Here is a 19,450-nt window from a genome sequence, read left to right on the forward strand (position 1 = left end):
GCTGATGGCATTTGGAGTGCAGTTGTCATCGACTAGTTCTCATGGCACTCTGCTATCCACTACGGCCTCTCCTGTTCTTACTCATGGAATGACCCAATTAATTCATTCTCTTTTGTCCTGTGTGTGTGTGTGTTTGTGTGTGTTGTCACTATACCCTATCAACAGAGAGGCTGGCGAAGAAAACTGGGACGCAGAGAGCTGCCAAACGCTTCCATCGCCGGCAGTCTCCCACACCAAATGTCTGTGCAGCAAGCTGTCCACCTTTGCAGTGTTAGCGCAGAAAGCTAAAGAACCGGTGAGTGCTATCTTTACCTTTTGACACCACACTTCACCCCTAAGACTTATCCGAACGGGGTCTAGCTATCCGAGACCTCTGTGAAGTTTGTCTCATGCAGTTAAGTAGCCCGAACATATGCTGCAATACATCCAGAATGTGTTTGGTTGCTCTCTAGAAGGTCTCTATTCCATCTGTTCCACATATGCTAGATGCTACAGCTAAAGAAAGATCTGAAACTATGTGCCCACAGCTAATTATTTTGATGTAAAGATTTCTTAAAGGTACGAGCATAAAATGTTTGAACATCTACCCTTCTGGTGTGACATTTGAGGTGAGCTTGGTTCCATTCTGTGTGGTTATTGTACGAAATCTGATGGTGGACCAGGTGTTTAATAGATCATGGTATGCATTATGTGTCAGGGTTTGTCTAGTTTGGGATTTCTCCCATCCCATGTATAATGTAAAAGCATTAAAGTACTGCTGGTTGTTGTTTTCCTGTGATTACAAATTTTAATCTCACTAAAGCAGTGGTTGTCAAAGAGGCATTGAAAATAGGAGGTATGGAAAATGATCAACCAAGGAAATATATGATGTAATGTGTCACATATTAAAGTTAAAAGTGGATAAAAACAGTACAACTTTCAACTACCTGATTGTTTCATGAACATTATGACATTTTGAAAAAAGTTACATTTTCAGATCTGTCAGGAATTATTATTATAATACCTAACAGATCTGAAAATGTACCTTTTTTCATAATTGCATAATGTTCATGAAACATGCGGATAGTTGAAAGTTGTACTGTTTTTATCCACTTTTAACTTTAATATGTGGCACATTACATTGATCAGAAGCGACTCTAATTATAATATGTATGTTTTATTTATTAAATAAATGCTGTTTTTCTTTTGAACTTTCAATGCATCAAAGAATCCTGAAAAAATCTATCAGTTTCCAGTCAATAGCACACTTTTTTTGTGTGTGCATTAAATCAGCATGTTTGAATGATTTCTGAAGGATCATGTGACACTGTAGACTTGAGTAATGATGCTGAAAATGTAGTAAATAAAATGTCTAAATATATTAAAATTCAATTATTTACATTGTCATAATATTTCATAAAATGCACTGATTTTACTTTAATTTTGAGCATATAAATGCAACCCTGGCAACACATATGTAGAAAATTCATATTAGTCCCCCAAAATGAAAATGAAAACAAAATACTTTTTTCTTAACCTTTTTTTTTTTTTTTTAGCATATTTTTTTTTTAATACTTTTTTGGTATAAATCAGATCATTTTCTGTAAAGCTGCTTTGAAAAAATAAAGTGAAAAGCACTATAACAATTAATAATGCCTTTTTCAAAAGACTGTTATTATTTTAGACCAAAATGGTCTAAAATATAATTTCATGGCTGGCCATTTTTTTGTTTTTTCAAAATTACAGTTAAGAAAAACCAAGCTAAAATAAATATTGGGTTGACGTGCGTAAATGTGAATAGTTGCAAACAATTTAAGCTCTTTAGCTTTTGTTATAGGTTTATCATATTTACTGTTTAGTACAAACACGTTTTGAGTCCGTATTGACTATATATGCGTAAGCACTAAGAGGATAGGCACTGAATCATTGCATCTGTGATGTGGCTTTTAGCTATCCAGGTTAATGACTTGTGCTTCCGCATGTTGTATTGACCCTGTGCCCTCTTTTTACTTAATGGATGTGAAAGGCCACTGCAGGTCCACCAGCTGCTCAGACCTCTCTGTTCTAGGACCCTGTGTCCTGTGCATCTCTCTTTCTATATATATTTCTATCTACATATGTATCTCTCTTGATCGTTTTCCTTTTTCCTTCCTTCCTTCTTTCCTCCCCTCCCCTCACTACCATCACCAATGAAAGGATACTGACCCACTTTAGCTTAGGCAAGTGTTTTTTTTTTTTCATCTGAAAGCACACCCCATTAAAGTGATTGATATGCATGGCAGGCGAAGGGGATGCTGGGAGATGGAGAATAGCCCTGAGGAATGAGCGATGTGGGGCAGAGAGAGTAGAGCCAGAGGCCAGTTACAGTCACACAGGAGCTGGACCACACGCTGCTGGCTGCCACAACCACTGACACCAGCTAAAGAGAGCATGCCAGGCAGACACACACAAGCGGAGAGAGAGGCAGAGAGCAGCGCTGCCCATCAGGCACAGTTCTGCACAGTCAGGGGCATTGAGCATTGGGTACAGGGAGGCAAGGTGGAAGCAATGCCAGTTCTAAAAACTGCAGGGCTAAAAGGAATGCCACAATTAAAAAAGGGGAAGTACAGGAGAGAACATTTTAAAGTCAGAAATCGTGTTTACTTTAATGCATATATAATGGAAGTCATTATAAAGTCCATTGCAACAGAAAGAACATTACAATTAGAAGTGTGTCTGCTCTATTTTATTGTCTGCAACCTTTTATATATATATGAAGAGGCTTATGTAGGTCCAATGACCATGACATTGCCTGATTTATTCAGAATTATAAAAATAATTCATTTAAATTTAAATGTATATTTTTGAATTTGTTGCATTTTAAACCTTGTGCTGAGGACAGGTCAGAGTCTCATCTCCCTTTCCCTTTAAACAAGCAGAGTGTACGCGCGTTGTGCACCCGCCTATAGGCGCTTATTACTAACTCAGCCTTTTAATAACAAAGTTTCAGACCAGCACACCCAGGGGTGAACAGATGGGCGCGAGGACATTTGCCATTTAAACAACGTGGCACTGGATGTGAAAATGTGTCGGGCTGAAACTAGCAAATAACACTTGCGTCACGTCTGGCGCCACATTGTGCCGGGTGTATGATAGGGCCTCATGTATTTAAAATAATACTAATTTTTTAATACTGATTTTTTTTTTTTTTAAATAAAGCAATAAGTGTCCTGAGTAACCATATTTCCTTTAGATGTAACTTCACTCTCAGAAAAAAAAGGTACAAAAGCTGTCACTGTGGTGTTATGTTTTCAAAAGGCTCACTTTTTTTTACCTAAAGGGTGCACATTGGTACCTAAAGTGTACATATTAGTACCTAAAGTGTACATATTAGTACCTAAAAGGAACAAAAATTTAACTTTTGAAGAGGTGACAAAAGCTGTCACCCCTTTTTTCTAAGAGTGTTTTAGAGACAGCATTTACATTGTAAATTGTTACAACAAAAAATCTACTAAAATGCAGTTTTCTTCACCAGCAAATCAGCATAAGAATGATTTCTGAAGGATCATGTAACACTGAAGACTGGAGAAATTATGCTGAAAATTCTTCCATCACAGGAATAAATTACATTTTAAAATATATTAAAGTAGAAAACCTTTAAAATTGTCCAAATACTCCCAATATTACAGTTAAAGTTTACTGGGTTTTTGATTAATATGTAAAGCGCTTTGGTGGCCACAGGTCTGTGGAAAGCGCTATATAAATGCAGTCCATCACCTTCCAATGTGTAAGTCTCCTCGAGTCCTTAATATGGTTACGTTCATAATAGTAGAACATAATAGTTCACAATTCTCTTTCTTTTTTTTATATTTTATGCTATTTTCCTACTGTATAATTGTTTATTGTACAGTACTTTTCTAAAATGCACATTATATTTTGCAACACACTTACTGTAACATACTGCTCTGAGACTCTGAAGACTGAGGATCCAAGCGCAGTATTTATTCAGAGGGTATTCCACAATTGCAGTCAGAAACAGGCAGAAGGTCATAAATAGGCAAGCAGTCTAAAGAGGCAAACAAGGCAGGAGAAACATGCAGACATTGGGGCAAAACAGTATTTAGTCAGCCACCAATTGTGAAAGTTTTCCCACTTAAAAGGTGAAAGAGGCCGGTAAAGTTCATCAAAGTTACACTGCAACTATGAGAGACAGAATGAGAAAAACAAAATCCAGAAAACCACATTGTCTGATTTTTAAAGAACTTATTTGCAAATTATGGTGGCAAATACATATTTGGTCAATAACAACAGTTCATCTCAATATTTTGTTATATACCTTCTGTTGGCAATGATAGAGGTCAAATGTTTTCTGTAAGTCGCCACAAGGTTTTTACACACTGTTGCTGGTAGTTTGGCCCATTCCTCCATGCAGATCTCCTCTAGAGGAGTGATGTTTTGGGGCTGTTGCTGTGCAACACAGATTTTCAACTCCCTCTAGATTTTCTATGGGGGTTGAGATCTGGAGAATCCAGGACCTTGAAATGCTTCTTACAAAGCCACTCCATCGTTGCCCGTGCGGTGTGTTTGGGATCATTGTCATGCTGAAAGACCCAGCTATGTTTCATCTTCAATGCCCTTGCTGATGGAAGGAGGTTTTTATTTCAAAACCTTACGATACATGGCTCCATTCATTCTTTCCTTTACACGGATCAGTCTTTCTGGGCCCTTTGCAGAAAAACAGCCCCAAAACGTGATGTTTCCACCCCCATGCTTCACATTAGGTATGGTGACACTCAGCATTCTTTCTCCTCCAAACACGACAAGTTGAGTTTTTACCAAAAAGTTATATTTTGGTTTCATTTGACCATATGACATTCTCCCAATCCTCTTCTGGATCATCCAAATACTCTCTAGCAAACTTTAGACGGGCCCGGACATGTACTGGCTTAAGCAGGGGGACACGTCTGGCACTGCAGGATTTGAGTCCCTGGTGGTGTAGTGTGTTACTGATGGTAGCCTGTATTACTTAGGTCCCATCTCTCTTTGGGTAATTCTGTGTTCTTGTGATAATTTTACCCCACGGAATGAGATCTTGCATGGAGCCCCATATCGAGGGAGATTATCAGCGGTGTTGTTTGTCTTCCATTTTCTATTAATTGCTCCCACAGTTTATATCTTCACACCAAGCTGCTTACCTATTGCAGATTCAGACTTCCCAGCATGTTGCAGGTCTACAATGTTGGTATATTTCATATTTATACCGATAAAGAGTTCAAACAGGTGTGATTAATACAGATAACAAGTGGAAAACAGAGGAGCCTCTTAAAGAAGAAGTTGCAGGTCTGTGAGAGCCAGAAATCTTGCTTTCTGTAGGTTAATAAATACTTATTTTCCGCCATAATTTGCTGATAAAATCTTTGAAATCAGACAATGTGATTTTATGGAATTGTTTTTGGTAACACTTTAGTATGGAGAACACATATTCACTATTAACTATGCATTTTGTCTCAATAAACTCATTAAACTAATTTACTACTTATTAATAGTTAGTACGGTAGTTTTTTGTAGCATTTAAGTTATTGGGTAGGATTTAGGGATGCAGAATAAGGTCATGCAGAATAAGGCATTCATGTGTGCTTTATAAGTACTAATAAACAGCCAATATCCTAGTAATATGGATGCTTATAAGCAACTAGTTAATAGTCAATAACTGAACCTTAAAATAAAGTGTTACCATGTTTGTTTTTTTTTTGTCTCATTCTGTCTCTCATAATTGAAGTGTACCTATGATTAAAATTACAGGCCTCTCTCATATTTTTAAGTGGGAGAACTTGCACAATTGTTCTCTAGCAAGACTTTGCAATGAATGACTGAGATAACCAGGCTTATATAGGGTGAGGAACACAGGGTAATGACACGCAGGTGGATGTAATCAGGGATGATGAATTTGGGCAGAGAGTTATGGGAAATGTAGTCCTTGATTGAGTGACAGTCTGAGGTGGAGTGCCCTCTGGTTGTAATCAGGGGCACTCACACTGGTGAATGGTGACACTAATATTTGATATATGCTGTGCCATTTCTAAACCTGATGCTTACTAAGAGAACAGAAGAGTGACAGGCAGGAACGTAATAATAATTGATGGCTCATATCTGTGCCAGCCAGACCCGTAGGTCAATGTTTCCTAATCAACATTTATCAATTTTTGTCCCTCATCATAATGTCATTGCCTAGCTGTTGGCTTTTTGGTGACATTTGGAAGTGCAGAGTAAACGACACTATTAGCAAACAGTCTCCACCCGTTAGCCTGGCTCTGCATGGGTCATCACATCTCCATCAGTGTCTTTAATGGTCTCGAGCAGCTTAAAAAAAAAAAAAAAAAAACACAAGACAAAATAGCTGTGTTCCATTTATAGTCTGTGTTGCAACATATGTAGAGCACTTTCAACAGACAAACATTTTTTGAAAGTGGAGTTATCAATATTTTATCGACTTCTAAGGCCTTTGACTTGGGCAAAAACTTCTATTTGGGATCTCAGTTATCCTCCAGCAATCCCAGAATGCTCTGCGATGAGCATAGTGATACCCTGAGGGATATAGTTTTATTCTATTCTAAAAATAGGTCTAATTTAGGCCCAGTAAGTAAATTGCGAGAAAGGGGCTGCATGGATCGGACTTGTTTGTTCCGCACATCCCACAGATGCACGACTGGATTGAGATCTGGGGAATTCAGAGGCCAAGTCAACACCTCAATGTCATTGTTGTGCTCCTCAAACCATCCTTGAACCATTTTTGCTTTGGGAAAGGGCACTTTATCCTGCTGAAAGAGGCCAAAGCCACCAGGGATGTTCACATGCCCACTGAGCATCCTGACTGTTCTACGGCTATGCAGCCCAATATGCAACAAACTGTGATGCACTGTGTATTCGGACAGCTTTCTATCAGAGCCAGCATTAGCTTCTTGAGCAATCTGAGTTACAGTAGCTCGTCTGTTTGGACAGACCACACGTGCTAACTCACATGCATGAACCTGTAGCCGGCTCACCACTGTTCCTTCCTTGGAGCACTTTTGATAGATACTGACCACTGCAGACCGGGAAGACCCCACAAGAGCTCCAGTTTTGGAGATGCTCTGACCAAGTCCACTAGCCATCACAATTTATCTCTTGCTCAAACCCTTATACTTTTTCCATTTATTCCCTGCTTCTAACATCAATTTTGATCACAACATTTCCACTCTCTGCCTAATATATCAACCCACATTTCCCATGATGAAGAAATAATCAGTTTTTCATTCATATGTGTTATTCACCATAATGTTATGCCTGATGATTGGTGTATATGTATTCTTGTTCTGCCCATTACAGCTACATGCATGCTAACCTCAAATAGGGTGAATTCATATGGTGATTGGGACACTTTTTCAAGTCAGCTCAATGGCAAAAAGTGTCCCAATCAACTTGAAATATTGTTAATCAAGTATTCTGTGCATTTCAAGTAAAGAGAGCTATTTATGTGCTGTCTGAGGGACCATACTGACCGAAAATGTCAGGTAAGGGAAAATATGATGTTTAATTTTTAACAGAGCAAATTTTTATCTGTAAACATCGGATGGAAACGTCCTGAATCGGACCCTCTGAAGTACCATAGCTGGTCTGACAGATATTCAGCAGTCTAAACACATTCATCTTGTGTTGCTCTGAGCTCTCTGCCCTCCCAAGACTCTGGTATCTTCACAGTATTACAGATCAGAACTGCTTTTGGGCTTTGTAACTGAGAACTAGAGGAGAGTCAGCCATGATGAAAACTGCATTTCAATTATAATGTCTTTGGCGTTTTGTTGAGAGACTCTAGTGTGAGTGACTTATGAATCAGAGATTCCGCTGAGTTTTCAAAAGAGAGCAAAGACGTGCAATGTGTGATTTGATGTTCCACTTTAGCCTCTGATACTGTTGCGTGGTGTACAGATACTACAGTAATATCACTGTTAGAGTTTGAATGGCTCAAACTTAAAGGTGTGGTGTGTGATTTTTAGTGTCATCTATTGGTGAGGTTGTGAAATGCACCCTTCTCCCTTTCAGAGCACATAGTGAAGCCACGGGAGCCGAGACAGGAAAAACATTTTTTTTAGCCTTTATTTAATAAGGAAAATTTATCTGAGATTAAAAATCTCTTTCACAGGAGTGTCCTGGTCAAGAATCGGCAGAAATTACAATCATAAACTTACAGAACAAAAAAAAAAAAAAAAAAACTGAAAACACTTTTAAAACACTAAAAAATCTAAATTTGATGTTTATCTGCTTACCTCTAGGGAACCCATATTAAACCCTGTGGCTCGTGGCGACACATTGATGTCTTAAGACACAAAACGACCGGTTTCTGCGAGAAACCGAACAGTATTTGTGTCATTTTTTTACCTCATAGCAGACGAATCTCATCTAGCATTCCCAGTGCCATTACTTCTGTCGAATAAGGTCAAAATAAACGGCGTGATCATAGATATGTTTACATAGATGACTAATTCAACCGATTTGCACAGGCATTATTGAGAAAGCTATATATATATATATATCTATGATCATGCCGGGATTTTGACCTTATTCGATGGAAGTAATGGCGATGAGAATAATAGATGAGATGTATCTGATATGAGGTAAAAAACAAAAAACAAATACTGTTTGGTTTCTCGCAGAAACCGATTGTTTCGTGCCTTAAGACATCAATGTGCCTCCACAAGCCACAGTGTTTAATATGGATTGATATGTCTGTTTTTTACTCTCATAGTGACTCTCATAGAAAAGACCCCATTGACATGCATTATACGAGCAACGGTTGGAGTTAAAAATCTTCATTTGTGTTCTACTGAAGAAACAACATCCTACACGCCTACATCTTAAATCCACTGGGGGTAAGCAGATAAACATCAAATTTTCATTTTTTGGGTGAACTCTCCCTTTAAAAACAATTGCGCATCAATGAGTCTTCAAGTGACTGAATTATACATTTAAAATGTTCCATAGACACCAGAGTTTGTCATTTTAATTTAATTTGGAGTAAATTCAGTTCAGTTCAGTTCTAACAAACGGAACAGAAACGATTTTGAAACACTCAACTTTGAAACACCCAACACTTTTCTGTTGAATAAGACATATGAAGGCAACAACCCCTGAATAGTTTTAGAAATAATTAGATACCAGTGCATTTTCCTTCTAATGGACAGAGAAGGCCAGACTACTCTGAGATACAAAGTGCAATGATGAGGTAAAGGTTTAATCTGATATAAATCTTAGATCACTATGAAAAAAAGCATCCAAGGAAAAGAAACACCACATTACCGTAATCAGGATTGTGGTAAGGTACAGGGGAAAAAGAGCAGAAACTATCCTCTTTCTTACATTAAATGAAAAACAAAACTTGTTTCTGTAATAAAACCCAGGCTTTATATTATTATTTTTTTCTTTAACTGAGTTATGTGAGAGCCAAAAGATAATGTATCATCAACAATGATGCTACAAGATATTTATTATCTTTCACTAACTCAATCACATTACCTTGTAGAGTCTGGAGAGGAATAATATTGTCCACTACCTTTCCCAATCTTGAAAACAACATAAGCTTGTTTATCAGCATTCAAAACAAGTTTTAGTTTATGAATCAAGTGTCAGGTGTATATATGCATCACTCTGAGTGAATCACATAAAAAGCCATTTGAAGATTAAGCAAGGCTCGCTGTTTAGAAGGTGCACATGACAGTGTCATCTGCATAAAATGGAAAATGTACTTCCTAATCACAATCAAGACTTGTAGATAGTAAATAAAAGAGGCCCCAACACAGATCCTTGGGGAACACCTTTGACAACCTCCAATAGTTCTGAATGCTTACCTTCAGTCTGAACACAGTGACTTCTTCCACTTAAATAAAAACCAACACTCTTTAATCTATGCAGCAATATTTCCTGATCCACTGTGTCGAAAGCCTTTGATAAATCAATAAAAATAAAAGCGCAATAATCACCTCTATCCACTGATTCCACAATTTAAAACGTTCAGAGCAGCTGTTGTGGTTCTATATTTGTTATTGATTATTAGATAGGACCTTATTTTATGTTCAAGTAACCTGACAAATGTTCACTAATAGGACTTTCTAAAATTTTAGATAAGACATGAAGCTTTGAGATTGGCCTGTAATTATCTAATATAGTGGGATCCCCCCTTTTAATAAAGGAACAACAAAAGCTGATTTCCAAATTTCAGAAAAACACCCCTCATCTAGTGAAAGATTAAAAAGATAAGTTGCAGGGGTCATAACAATATCAGCTGCTTATTTTAAATGCATAGGTTTCACACAGTCAGGGCCTGGTGGCTTATTTATATGAAGCGATTTAAGTGTTTTATGGACATCGAAACTTGTGATATGTTAAAAAAATTAACTCCTTTCCAAAAATATTTTTCTTTCAGTGACAAAATCACAATTAATATAAGATAAGATTTTGTGACTGAAATGATGACCCAGAGGCAATAAAATGCTTGTTAAAATAATTAAGCATTTGCTCTCTATCAGATATGTTGGTGGAATCCTCATTCATACATTAAGGGAAATTAGAGGAATTTTTGTTACCCGCTATATACTTTAAATCAGGGGTGTCCAATCCTGCTCCTGGAGGGCCACTGTCCTGCAGAGTTTAGCTCCAACCCCAATTAAACACACCTGAACCAGCTAATCAAGGTCTTATTTGGCATACTAGAGACCTCAAGCAGGTGTGTTGAAGTAAGCAAGAGCTAAACTCTGCAGGACAGCAGCCCTCCAGGACAGAGTTTGGACTGCCCTGCTTTAAATTCTGCCAAAATTTATTGGGATTAGTTTTTGCAATAAAATAATCAGATTAACCTTTCCTAATAGTGACTGTACATTTATTTCGAAGCTGTCTAAAAATTAATCCAGTCAGAAAGTAAACCAGATTGCCTAGCTTTTGCCAAGCAGCAACAGACAATAGAGGGCAAACCAGACGGTTATCCCTGCCTTTAACTCTAAATTTCTTAAAGCTACACTGTGTGATATTTTCCCCCATCTAGCAGTGTAAAGGTGTATGACCATCCAGTGAATATTAGTTCTTGTTCCTCTTAATTCTGATTTTGGTTTAACTCCTACGGTGGCCAATTTATTCCAAGATTAACATGGCAATCCCCCTCTTCACATTCGACACGGTGCCATCGAGTGTTAAAACGTGAAAGGCGAAGCTTGAATTTACGGGTATGTCCCTCTTTGGCTAATTAACTTTCAAGATGGAGGGGCAACTTGGCGACCGGCATTCTAGCCCTCACCCGTATGTATTTTCAATGGCATATTATAAACTTACGAGAATACTTTATTACTTGAAAGAAGTAAATATACATTCATGGGGACATATGAAAGAACTAAGTGTTTTTAGCTAAGAATAAACTAAAAAAGTTACACAGTGTAGCTTTAAGTGATGCACGCCAATTAAGAATCAATGTAAAACCATCATAAAATATTGCCAGGCAAACTCAACATCAGAGATAAGAAAAATCCGTTCCCAATTATAAAGAGCAAGGTCGTGGAGAAAACATGGCTCATTAAAATATTTCATACACCTTTTTGAAATACACGGTTTTTGCTTAGGTAGTAGTTTAGTATCTCTAGCTGTGGCAATGACACAGTGATAACTAAAATAATTTGTATATAGAGAAGCTGATGAATATTTGTGTGAGGCAAAGATAAGATCAATTAATGTTGACACTTTATACTCCTTCAAATTTGGTCTAGTAGGTGTATCAACTAGCTGAAAAGGGTATCACAAATTAGCCTGTCAGATGTTGACTGCAACCAGTTCACATTAAAATCACCCAGGAGAACAATCTCCTTATGATTCCGTGAGGTCACAGTGTGCAGTGTGCAATAGCATCATTACTAGCTGAAGGAGGTATAGCGACCGACTACTGTAAGGTCAACTGACATTGGTGTTGTCCGGAACATTTTTATTAAGCCATGTCTTGGTTATTACCATGACGTCAACATTAGTATTTTTTTTAATCCAGATACACACCATATCCAACTTAGAAAGCAAGCTTCTAACATTAATATGAATAAAAGCCAAACCTGATCTGGATTTAAAATCATTGGGAACATTAAAACCCAATTCATCATCATTATAAGGACCGGGATTCAGTAAAACATTCCCAGATATCAACAGCATAGAATTATAAAACTCTTCCATCTTACTGTTTTGCTTCAACAGATGGAACATGTAGAATGGTTGACCATGCTGTTATCTATCTCCGTTTGACCAGACCTTATACAGAAAATTTGTGTGCGTACCTGCACATAATGTCTGTAGTACACTAAGACAAGCAATCCTTGAAACAGTCTTTACTTAGATACTCACAGGAGAATGAAACAAAAACATAAAACCAGACATTAAACAACAACAATGCAAGACGACAAACAGACTGGAATTGAGTATCTGAAGGGTTACTTCAGTGATTTAGCATATGGCTTTGTATCAGTAGAAACCCGGGAGTATATTCTAATGATTATGCTGATAATGTTGTTCCACAACAAATATCTTATTTTGTGTTCATCAGAACAAAGAAACTCATACAGGTTTGGAACAACTTGAGGGTGAGTAAATTATGACATAATTTAAAAAATTTTTGGGTGAACTATCCCTTTAAAGGGTTACTTTAGTGATTTAGCATTAAGGTTTGTATTTGAATTGAGTCATTAATGTAGTAGAAATGTGAAATTATTTTTGAATTTGGTGCCTTTTAGACTGAGACAAGACAGAAAATGTATTTTTATCTCATAGGGATGAAAGACAACAACTCCCATAATGCACTTGCTAGCTGCCATACGAGGCCACTTCCAAAGCCACCATCACTTTCCCACCAAGTTCATTTTTATAAAATAAGTTCAGTTAGAGAACAGACACTACAATTAAAAACTGAACATGTCTGTTCAATATAATGTGAGCGAGCCGCCGAGTGAGTGTCACGGCACAAACACAGCAGGAGTCAGATTACATTCATCACTAGAGCTGAGGTAATCGGCATACATTCACCGCGTGTGTTCAGTCTGGCACGTTTTCAGTTCATGCTTTTGGAAGCATAAAGGGTTAGTTCACCCAAAAAGGAAAATTATGTCATTGATGACTCACCCTAATGTTGTTCCACACCCATAAGACCTCCGTTCATCTTCGGAACACAGTTTAAGATATTTTGTATTTAGTCCAAGAGCTTTTCTGTTCCTCCATTGAAAGTATATGCACACTATACTGTCCATGTCCAGTAAAGTAATAAAAAAATCATCAAAGTAGCCCAAATGTTTTTTCGATGCTTCAAGAGATTCTAATTAACCAACTGATGTCCCATATGGACTACTTTGATGTGTGTCTGTTCTAAAGTGATGGTGGCTTTGGATGTGGCCTCGTATGGCAGCGAAGCAAGTGCATTATTGGAGTTGTTGTCTTTCATCCCTGTGAGATAAAAAAACATTTTCTGTCTTTTCTCAGTCTAGAAGGCACCAAATTCAAAAATAATTTCACATTTCTACTACATTAATGACCCAGTTTAAATACAAACCTTAATGCTAAATCACTAACGTAACCCTTTAAAGGGATAGTTCACCCAAAAAAATTAAAATTGTGTCATAATTTACTCACCCTCAAGTTTCTTTGTTCTGATGAACACAAAAGATATTTTGAAGAATGTTTGGAACCAAGCAGATAGAGCAACCATTGAATTCCATAGTAGGGAATTCAATGGTTGCTCTATCTGCTTTGTTACAAACATTCTTCACAATATCTTATTTTGTGTTGAGCAGAACAAAGAAACTCGTACAGGGTTGGAAGAGCTTGAGGATGAGTAAATGATGACACAATTGTCATTTGTAGGGGAAATATCCCTTTAAGTGCACGGTGTTGGAAAATCAGAAGTGAGGGAGAACTTGGATATATCTTTCAAGCATTATTCTTTATTGAGAACACTTGCTGTCAGTAGTTGCGGTCATCAAGTCTTTCAAACAGTATAAACACTGTTATTTATCCATATCTCAAGGGGAAGGGATTTCAACAGTAGAGGAGGAGACAATCTAAACAAAGGATGCAAATGTTGTATAGGTAAAGGGACACACCCCAGACATCTCAGTGTCACCAGTCCTAATCTTATCAGCATAACATAACATAACCAGCTAAATGGACAGGAAGCGCATAAAGACAAAAGACTAATATCAGAAACATGGGAGGATGTACTTGATCTTGTTACATTATAGTCAGTCTTTACCTCGGTTTATATACTCTTGCATTGGAACCTTAATAAAATGATTTATACATTTGTAATCCCACAACGGGCAAACACACGAGCTAACAAGATGAATTAATTAACACAACACACCTGAAAAGAGTACGCTAATCAAATCAGTTGCTATGGAGACAAACAGGTAGGAAACGAGGATGATTAAACTAATTAACAAACAGGAAGAAATAACAAAATGGATCCCGACAAGGAGACCGAACCAAACTGAAATACCAACGACAAACTCAAAAAACGTGACACATGTGAAAAATAAAAACATAAAATGGTTTTTACAGTCACTTCTGATCAATTTGATGCATCTCTCTACAGTATATATCGTATACCGTAAGACTTGATTTAGGTATTATAGGACTATACAGAGGAAGAGGGAACGATAAAATGGCTAACAGCAAATAAGAGAGAGATACACGGATGGATTAACCTTCACGTTTAATCGAGAGGATAGGGAGGGTGGAAAGTGGCATAAGCTTCTGTCATTACAGGCCATCTTTAGTATAGCTGCTATCACCCACTGATCCTGTTTATCCCCTGCTGTCTTTTCCAACGAGCGAATCGTTGCTATTTACTAAGGTTAGAGGTCCGTTTTATTTAAAACAGAGCTTGTATTTACGTCAGTGCCTCTTTTTTGTATTATTTGCAGTGACTACAGCCTCATAGTATGCATAACTCTGTGCTGATCAGTTGCTCGCTGATGGATGGTGGGAGTAGTTGGCACCGAGAAGACAGCTGCTTCTTTAGCCCATAACAATTTGTCGCCTGTCAGTTTTCGCATGCAACTTATTCATCGTCACACAGGATTAGAGGCACTCGAGCGCAGAAAAAGACACATGACAGCACATGCTAAGATCTGGTGTTATTACCCCCTTCAGCACAGACATACGCATACACCCATTGAACAAGTAGGTCTACCTGCCCTGCATACTAAGATGCTCGCGGTCTGGTTTGATGAAGGACGGAGGTCTTTCTCTCGGTATCACGGAATCTATATAGCGTGGTAATCTGCCTCAGGCTTGTTGACCGATCTTGCTACCTCTGTATACAGACAAACAAGCGCAGATAAATACGTATATTGTGGAGATAAACACTGTGCCTGCAGGTTATCCGCTCCACATCCTGCAACATTAAATGTCCCATAAGACATCAGTGGTGGTATGTACATGGTTTTCAGGAGGTCTTGCATGTCTCATACTATCTATGCTTTGTTCTTTAGCAAGTATTGTGGAAACAAGGCATGCAGAGCTATTTGAATTGCAAAAATCTGTCTTTTTGTTGTACGGTTCTTTAAAAAATGTAAAGCAGCTCTAAAGGTCAGCTAATGTCGCTCTGAAACAGCGAAGTCTTTTGGAACAGTTTTTACAGTGTTTGCAAGTCAAAGCTATGTTGATGTACATAGCTCTTTTTTTTCCCTTTCTTTGCAATGTTATGCAATTAATTCAGCTCAAACCACATATACTCTATTACAACCTTTTTTGCAGATGACTTTAGCCGTAGGTTTCCTAGCTATTTTTCAATGAACTTTGTGTAAGAAATTTAAAATTAAAATGTGATCTCCCATTTTGATGTACATTATTAGAAAGTATATTCACCATTTAAATTTGAACCATCATTGTATTATTTTCATTATGAATTGTAATTGGTCATCTTCTGCAATTCCAAATATTTTATTATGATTGATATACTATTCATTTTTTATTATTATTAATAAATACAATTAGCATTCATTTTTATTAAGCATTTATTTATTTTTGTATATTATTATTATTATTATTATTATTATTATTATTATTATATTTATTTATTTATTTTTATAGGTTTTTTTACTCTATAGTTTCGATTTTTTTATATTTCAGTTTTCAGTTTTCAGCTTTATTCCCCCAAAAAACTTTCAAAAATGTTTTTGTAATATTAGTTTTAGAATTCGTTTACGATAATAAACTACACATACCCTGCATCTGAATGTGTTATATAGTATATGAAAAGCAGTGGAAAGCACAAATGAGTATATGCTTAAGAAGACCATATTCAAAAAACTGTGGGTAAAAAAAAAATCTAAATTACAGTTGTCATGTCATGAACTACTATCCCACTTGGTCATAAAGCCACAAGGGAGAAATCCTCGTGATTGTAAATGCAACATGTGATGAAAAGAATGTGTTGGCTCAACAAAAGAAATTATCACTTAATTGTTTACATCATTTTTTTTTTTTTTTTTTTTTTGAGTTATGACAACATTCAACAAACAAGCTACTTTGAGTTGGAGGAACTTTATAATTTGTTGCAAAAACAATTTTTTTAAAAAATTAAGTTGCTCCAACTAACAGAGTTGTAGCCCTGGAACCAATTAATCGTATCTATTTCAGTTCAAATTAACAGCTATCATAGCACATGCTTGGTTATTTAACATATGTATATTTAATAAATAAGTAAGATATTACTTGTCACTGGCATTAGAGCAGTCCTTGCATATAGAGTCAATGTAGTGTTTCGATTCATGTATCGATTCTTCAGCACAATGGTAACCACAAAAATACAGAAACTGGTCTTTCCCAATATTTATTGTCTTTATCCAGTCCTATGCAAAGCATGCTACACTGTAAAAAAATGGTTGGTTTTTGTTGGTTTAACTTAAACAAGTAAGTAACCTGGTTGCCTTAAAATTTTGAGTTTATTGAAATTAAAAATTTGAGTTGATACAATGAAGGAAATTTGTTTAATAAATAGAACCTCAAAATATTATTGTATCTGAACCACATAAAAAATGTGATAAATCATGAAAATAGCACTATTTGGCATGTTTCACTGCGTCATCAGAAAAAAAACACTCACAATTACCCAATATGCTTACAAAATCTTTGAATAATATTTTAATAAAGGTTGTCAGATCTTAAAAAATTGTCATTGTATTAACTCAATTTTAATTTCAATGAACTCAAAATTTTAAGGCAACCAGGTAACTTTTTTCATTTTTTTCTAAATAATTTTTTACAGTGTAGGAACTAGAAATCCACTGCCTTATTTCCAAAGTTATTAAGACACAAAGGAATATATTTGGAAGAATGTTTGTAAGCAAGCAGATCTCAGCAGTCATTGACTACCATAGTAATCCCCCCCCCCACACACACACACACACCCACACACACACTATGGTAATCACTGGCTGCAGAGATCTGCTTGGTTACAAATATTCTTCCAAATAGTTTCCGTTGTGTTCAGCAGAACAAAGACATTTATACAGGTTTGGAAGAACATGAGCATAACTAAATGATGAATTAAAATGTTGGAGTGAACTAGACCATTAAGTTACAACCTAATAAAACAAAGGCCAATTAACAATTCAATTTATGTTTAAATTACACACTGTAATGATCAACATTATTATGTCAACAGAACTCCACAAAATGTTTGCAACTTAAAAGGTTTAATTAACCTTTATTCAGCCATGCATGTATTTAAGTTGTGGTAACAGATCCCCAGAATTAATTTTTAGATTGTAGGTCACATTACAATATCATCTTGCCCATGTAGTATGCATACTTACAGAACGTAATTGTCCTGAATTTCTTCATCCATTTACTTTATTTGTTCAATTTACGCAGAACCCCTTCTGTCGTCTTTTGCTGTTAGTTCCTTTATGAAATGCAAATTCAATTACATGTTCCATTAGTATAATGTTAGACACCTTGAGCAAGATATTAATAAATATGACCAGTAATTAATTACTGCAGATTTTGAACCCTCAACCATTTGATTACCGGCCCAGATTTTTAACCATTAGACTACACTGCCCCCAAAGAGATGAATGAAATGAAGCACAGAGAGTTTGCCAACAGGAGAGGTAAAGTGCGCAGTATCTCGCAGTGAAATGCTCCGTCTCTGCAGTGACACTGGCACAACTGCTAAGAAGATTTCTCATTAGGACATGGCCTAGTGTAAGTCTCAGCTGAGGTGATGCGATTCCTCACACAGTAATAACCGTCATTCCTCTCCTGGGCGATGCACACCAGCTCAATTTTGTTATGAGAACTGTTCCTTCTTGCATGTTCATGTAATTCCCAATAGCTGAGTGTGAGCTGGTGTACTCTGCTGAAAATCTTGGTATAATTGACCCTTTTCACAGACTGTGCATTTACACAGGGACACCATAACGCTACACTCTTAAAAGAAAAGGTTCTTAAAAGGTTCTGCCGGCGCTACGTATTTGAAACCACTAAAAGGTTCTATATAAAACCCCTTTAAGGGTTCAATCAAAAGAATCCTTTAGGGTTCTCTGTAACCAGGAAAAAGGTTCTATATGGAACCTTTTAGGGGTTCATTCATTGTCATTTGTTTTGTTCTTTCCGGATTAAATATTTAATATTATTATATTTAACATTGTGAATGATCACAAAATTCAAGATAAAGGGGTTAGAAAATGTATATATTTATCTCATTTTATAGTTAATCAATATCACACAAAGAGTGCCATTTCAGTTTTTCTTCTCAAAAAATCAGCATGATTAAAATGTGATATTAAGTTTCTACAACAGTTTAATAAACAATCATTTAATTGCAACTACAAAATGTTGCAGAATAATGTAATATATGAATAAAAAGCCTAAAGAACTTTTGTGCCTAAAAGGGTTCTTTCTTGTCATTATAGAACCTTTTTAGCATTAAAGGTTATTTGGAGTTGAGTAAAGAACCCAATGCTTCTATACAGAACCCCAATCAACCCTTTTTTTCTAAGAGTGTAGTAAAAAAAAAAAAAAAAAAAAAAATATATATATATATATATATATATATATATATATATATATATATATATATATATATATATATATATATATATATATATATATATATATATATATATATATATATATATATATATATATATATATATATATATATATATATATATATATATATATATATTCATAATACTACACTTAACCCCAGGTTATTGTTGCTCTAAACCCCACTTTTTTTTGCCTGGGTATAGGAACATTTCACACTTGTAAGAAGCAGTGTTAGCACCACGTTTTACTCAGGGTTATGAAACTCTGCTTCCGAGTAAGGGTTAGAACTGCTTTTGCAATGCCAATCATATAGAACGGCTAAATGCCAATCAGGTGCATCATATTCACATGCTTTCTACAGCCATGGAAAAGCAGTGTATTGAAG

At 36.3% G+C, this 19,450-nt stretch overlaps 1 protein-coding gene across 4 annotated transcripts in view; it reads left to right on the forward strand.

Annotated features, from left to right (window-relative positions):
• Positions 1 to 19,450, forward strand: part of adgrb2 (adhesion G protein-coupled receptor B2) — a 394,976-nt gene that overhangs the window by 291,407 nt on the left and 84,119 nt on the right. For all 4 annotated transcript variants that reach the window (XM_067426444.1, XM_067426445.1, XM_067426446.1 and 1 more), the window contains one exon: positions 166 to 295. In XM_067426444.1, coding sequence (XP_067282545.1) covers positions 166 to 295 — 130 coding nt within the window. The remainder of the gene's footprint in view (positions 1 to 165; positions 296 to 19,450) is intronic.

The sequence above is a fragment of the Pseudorasbora parva genome, chromosome 19, assembly GCF_024679245.1.
Source record: "Pseudorasbora parva isolate DD20220531a chromosome 19, ASM2467924v1, whole genome shotgun sequence".
NCBI classification, from domain to species: domain Eukaryota; kingdom Metazoa; phylum Chordata; class Actinopteri; order Cypriniformes; family Gobionidae; genus Pseudorasbora; species Pseudorasbora parva.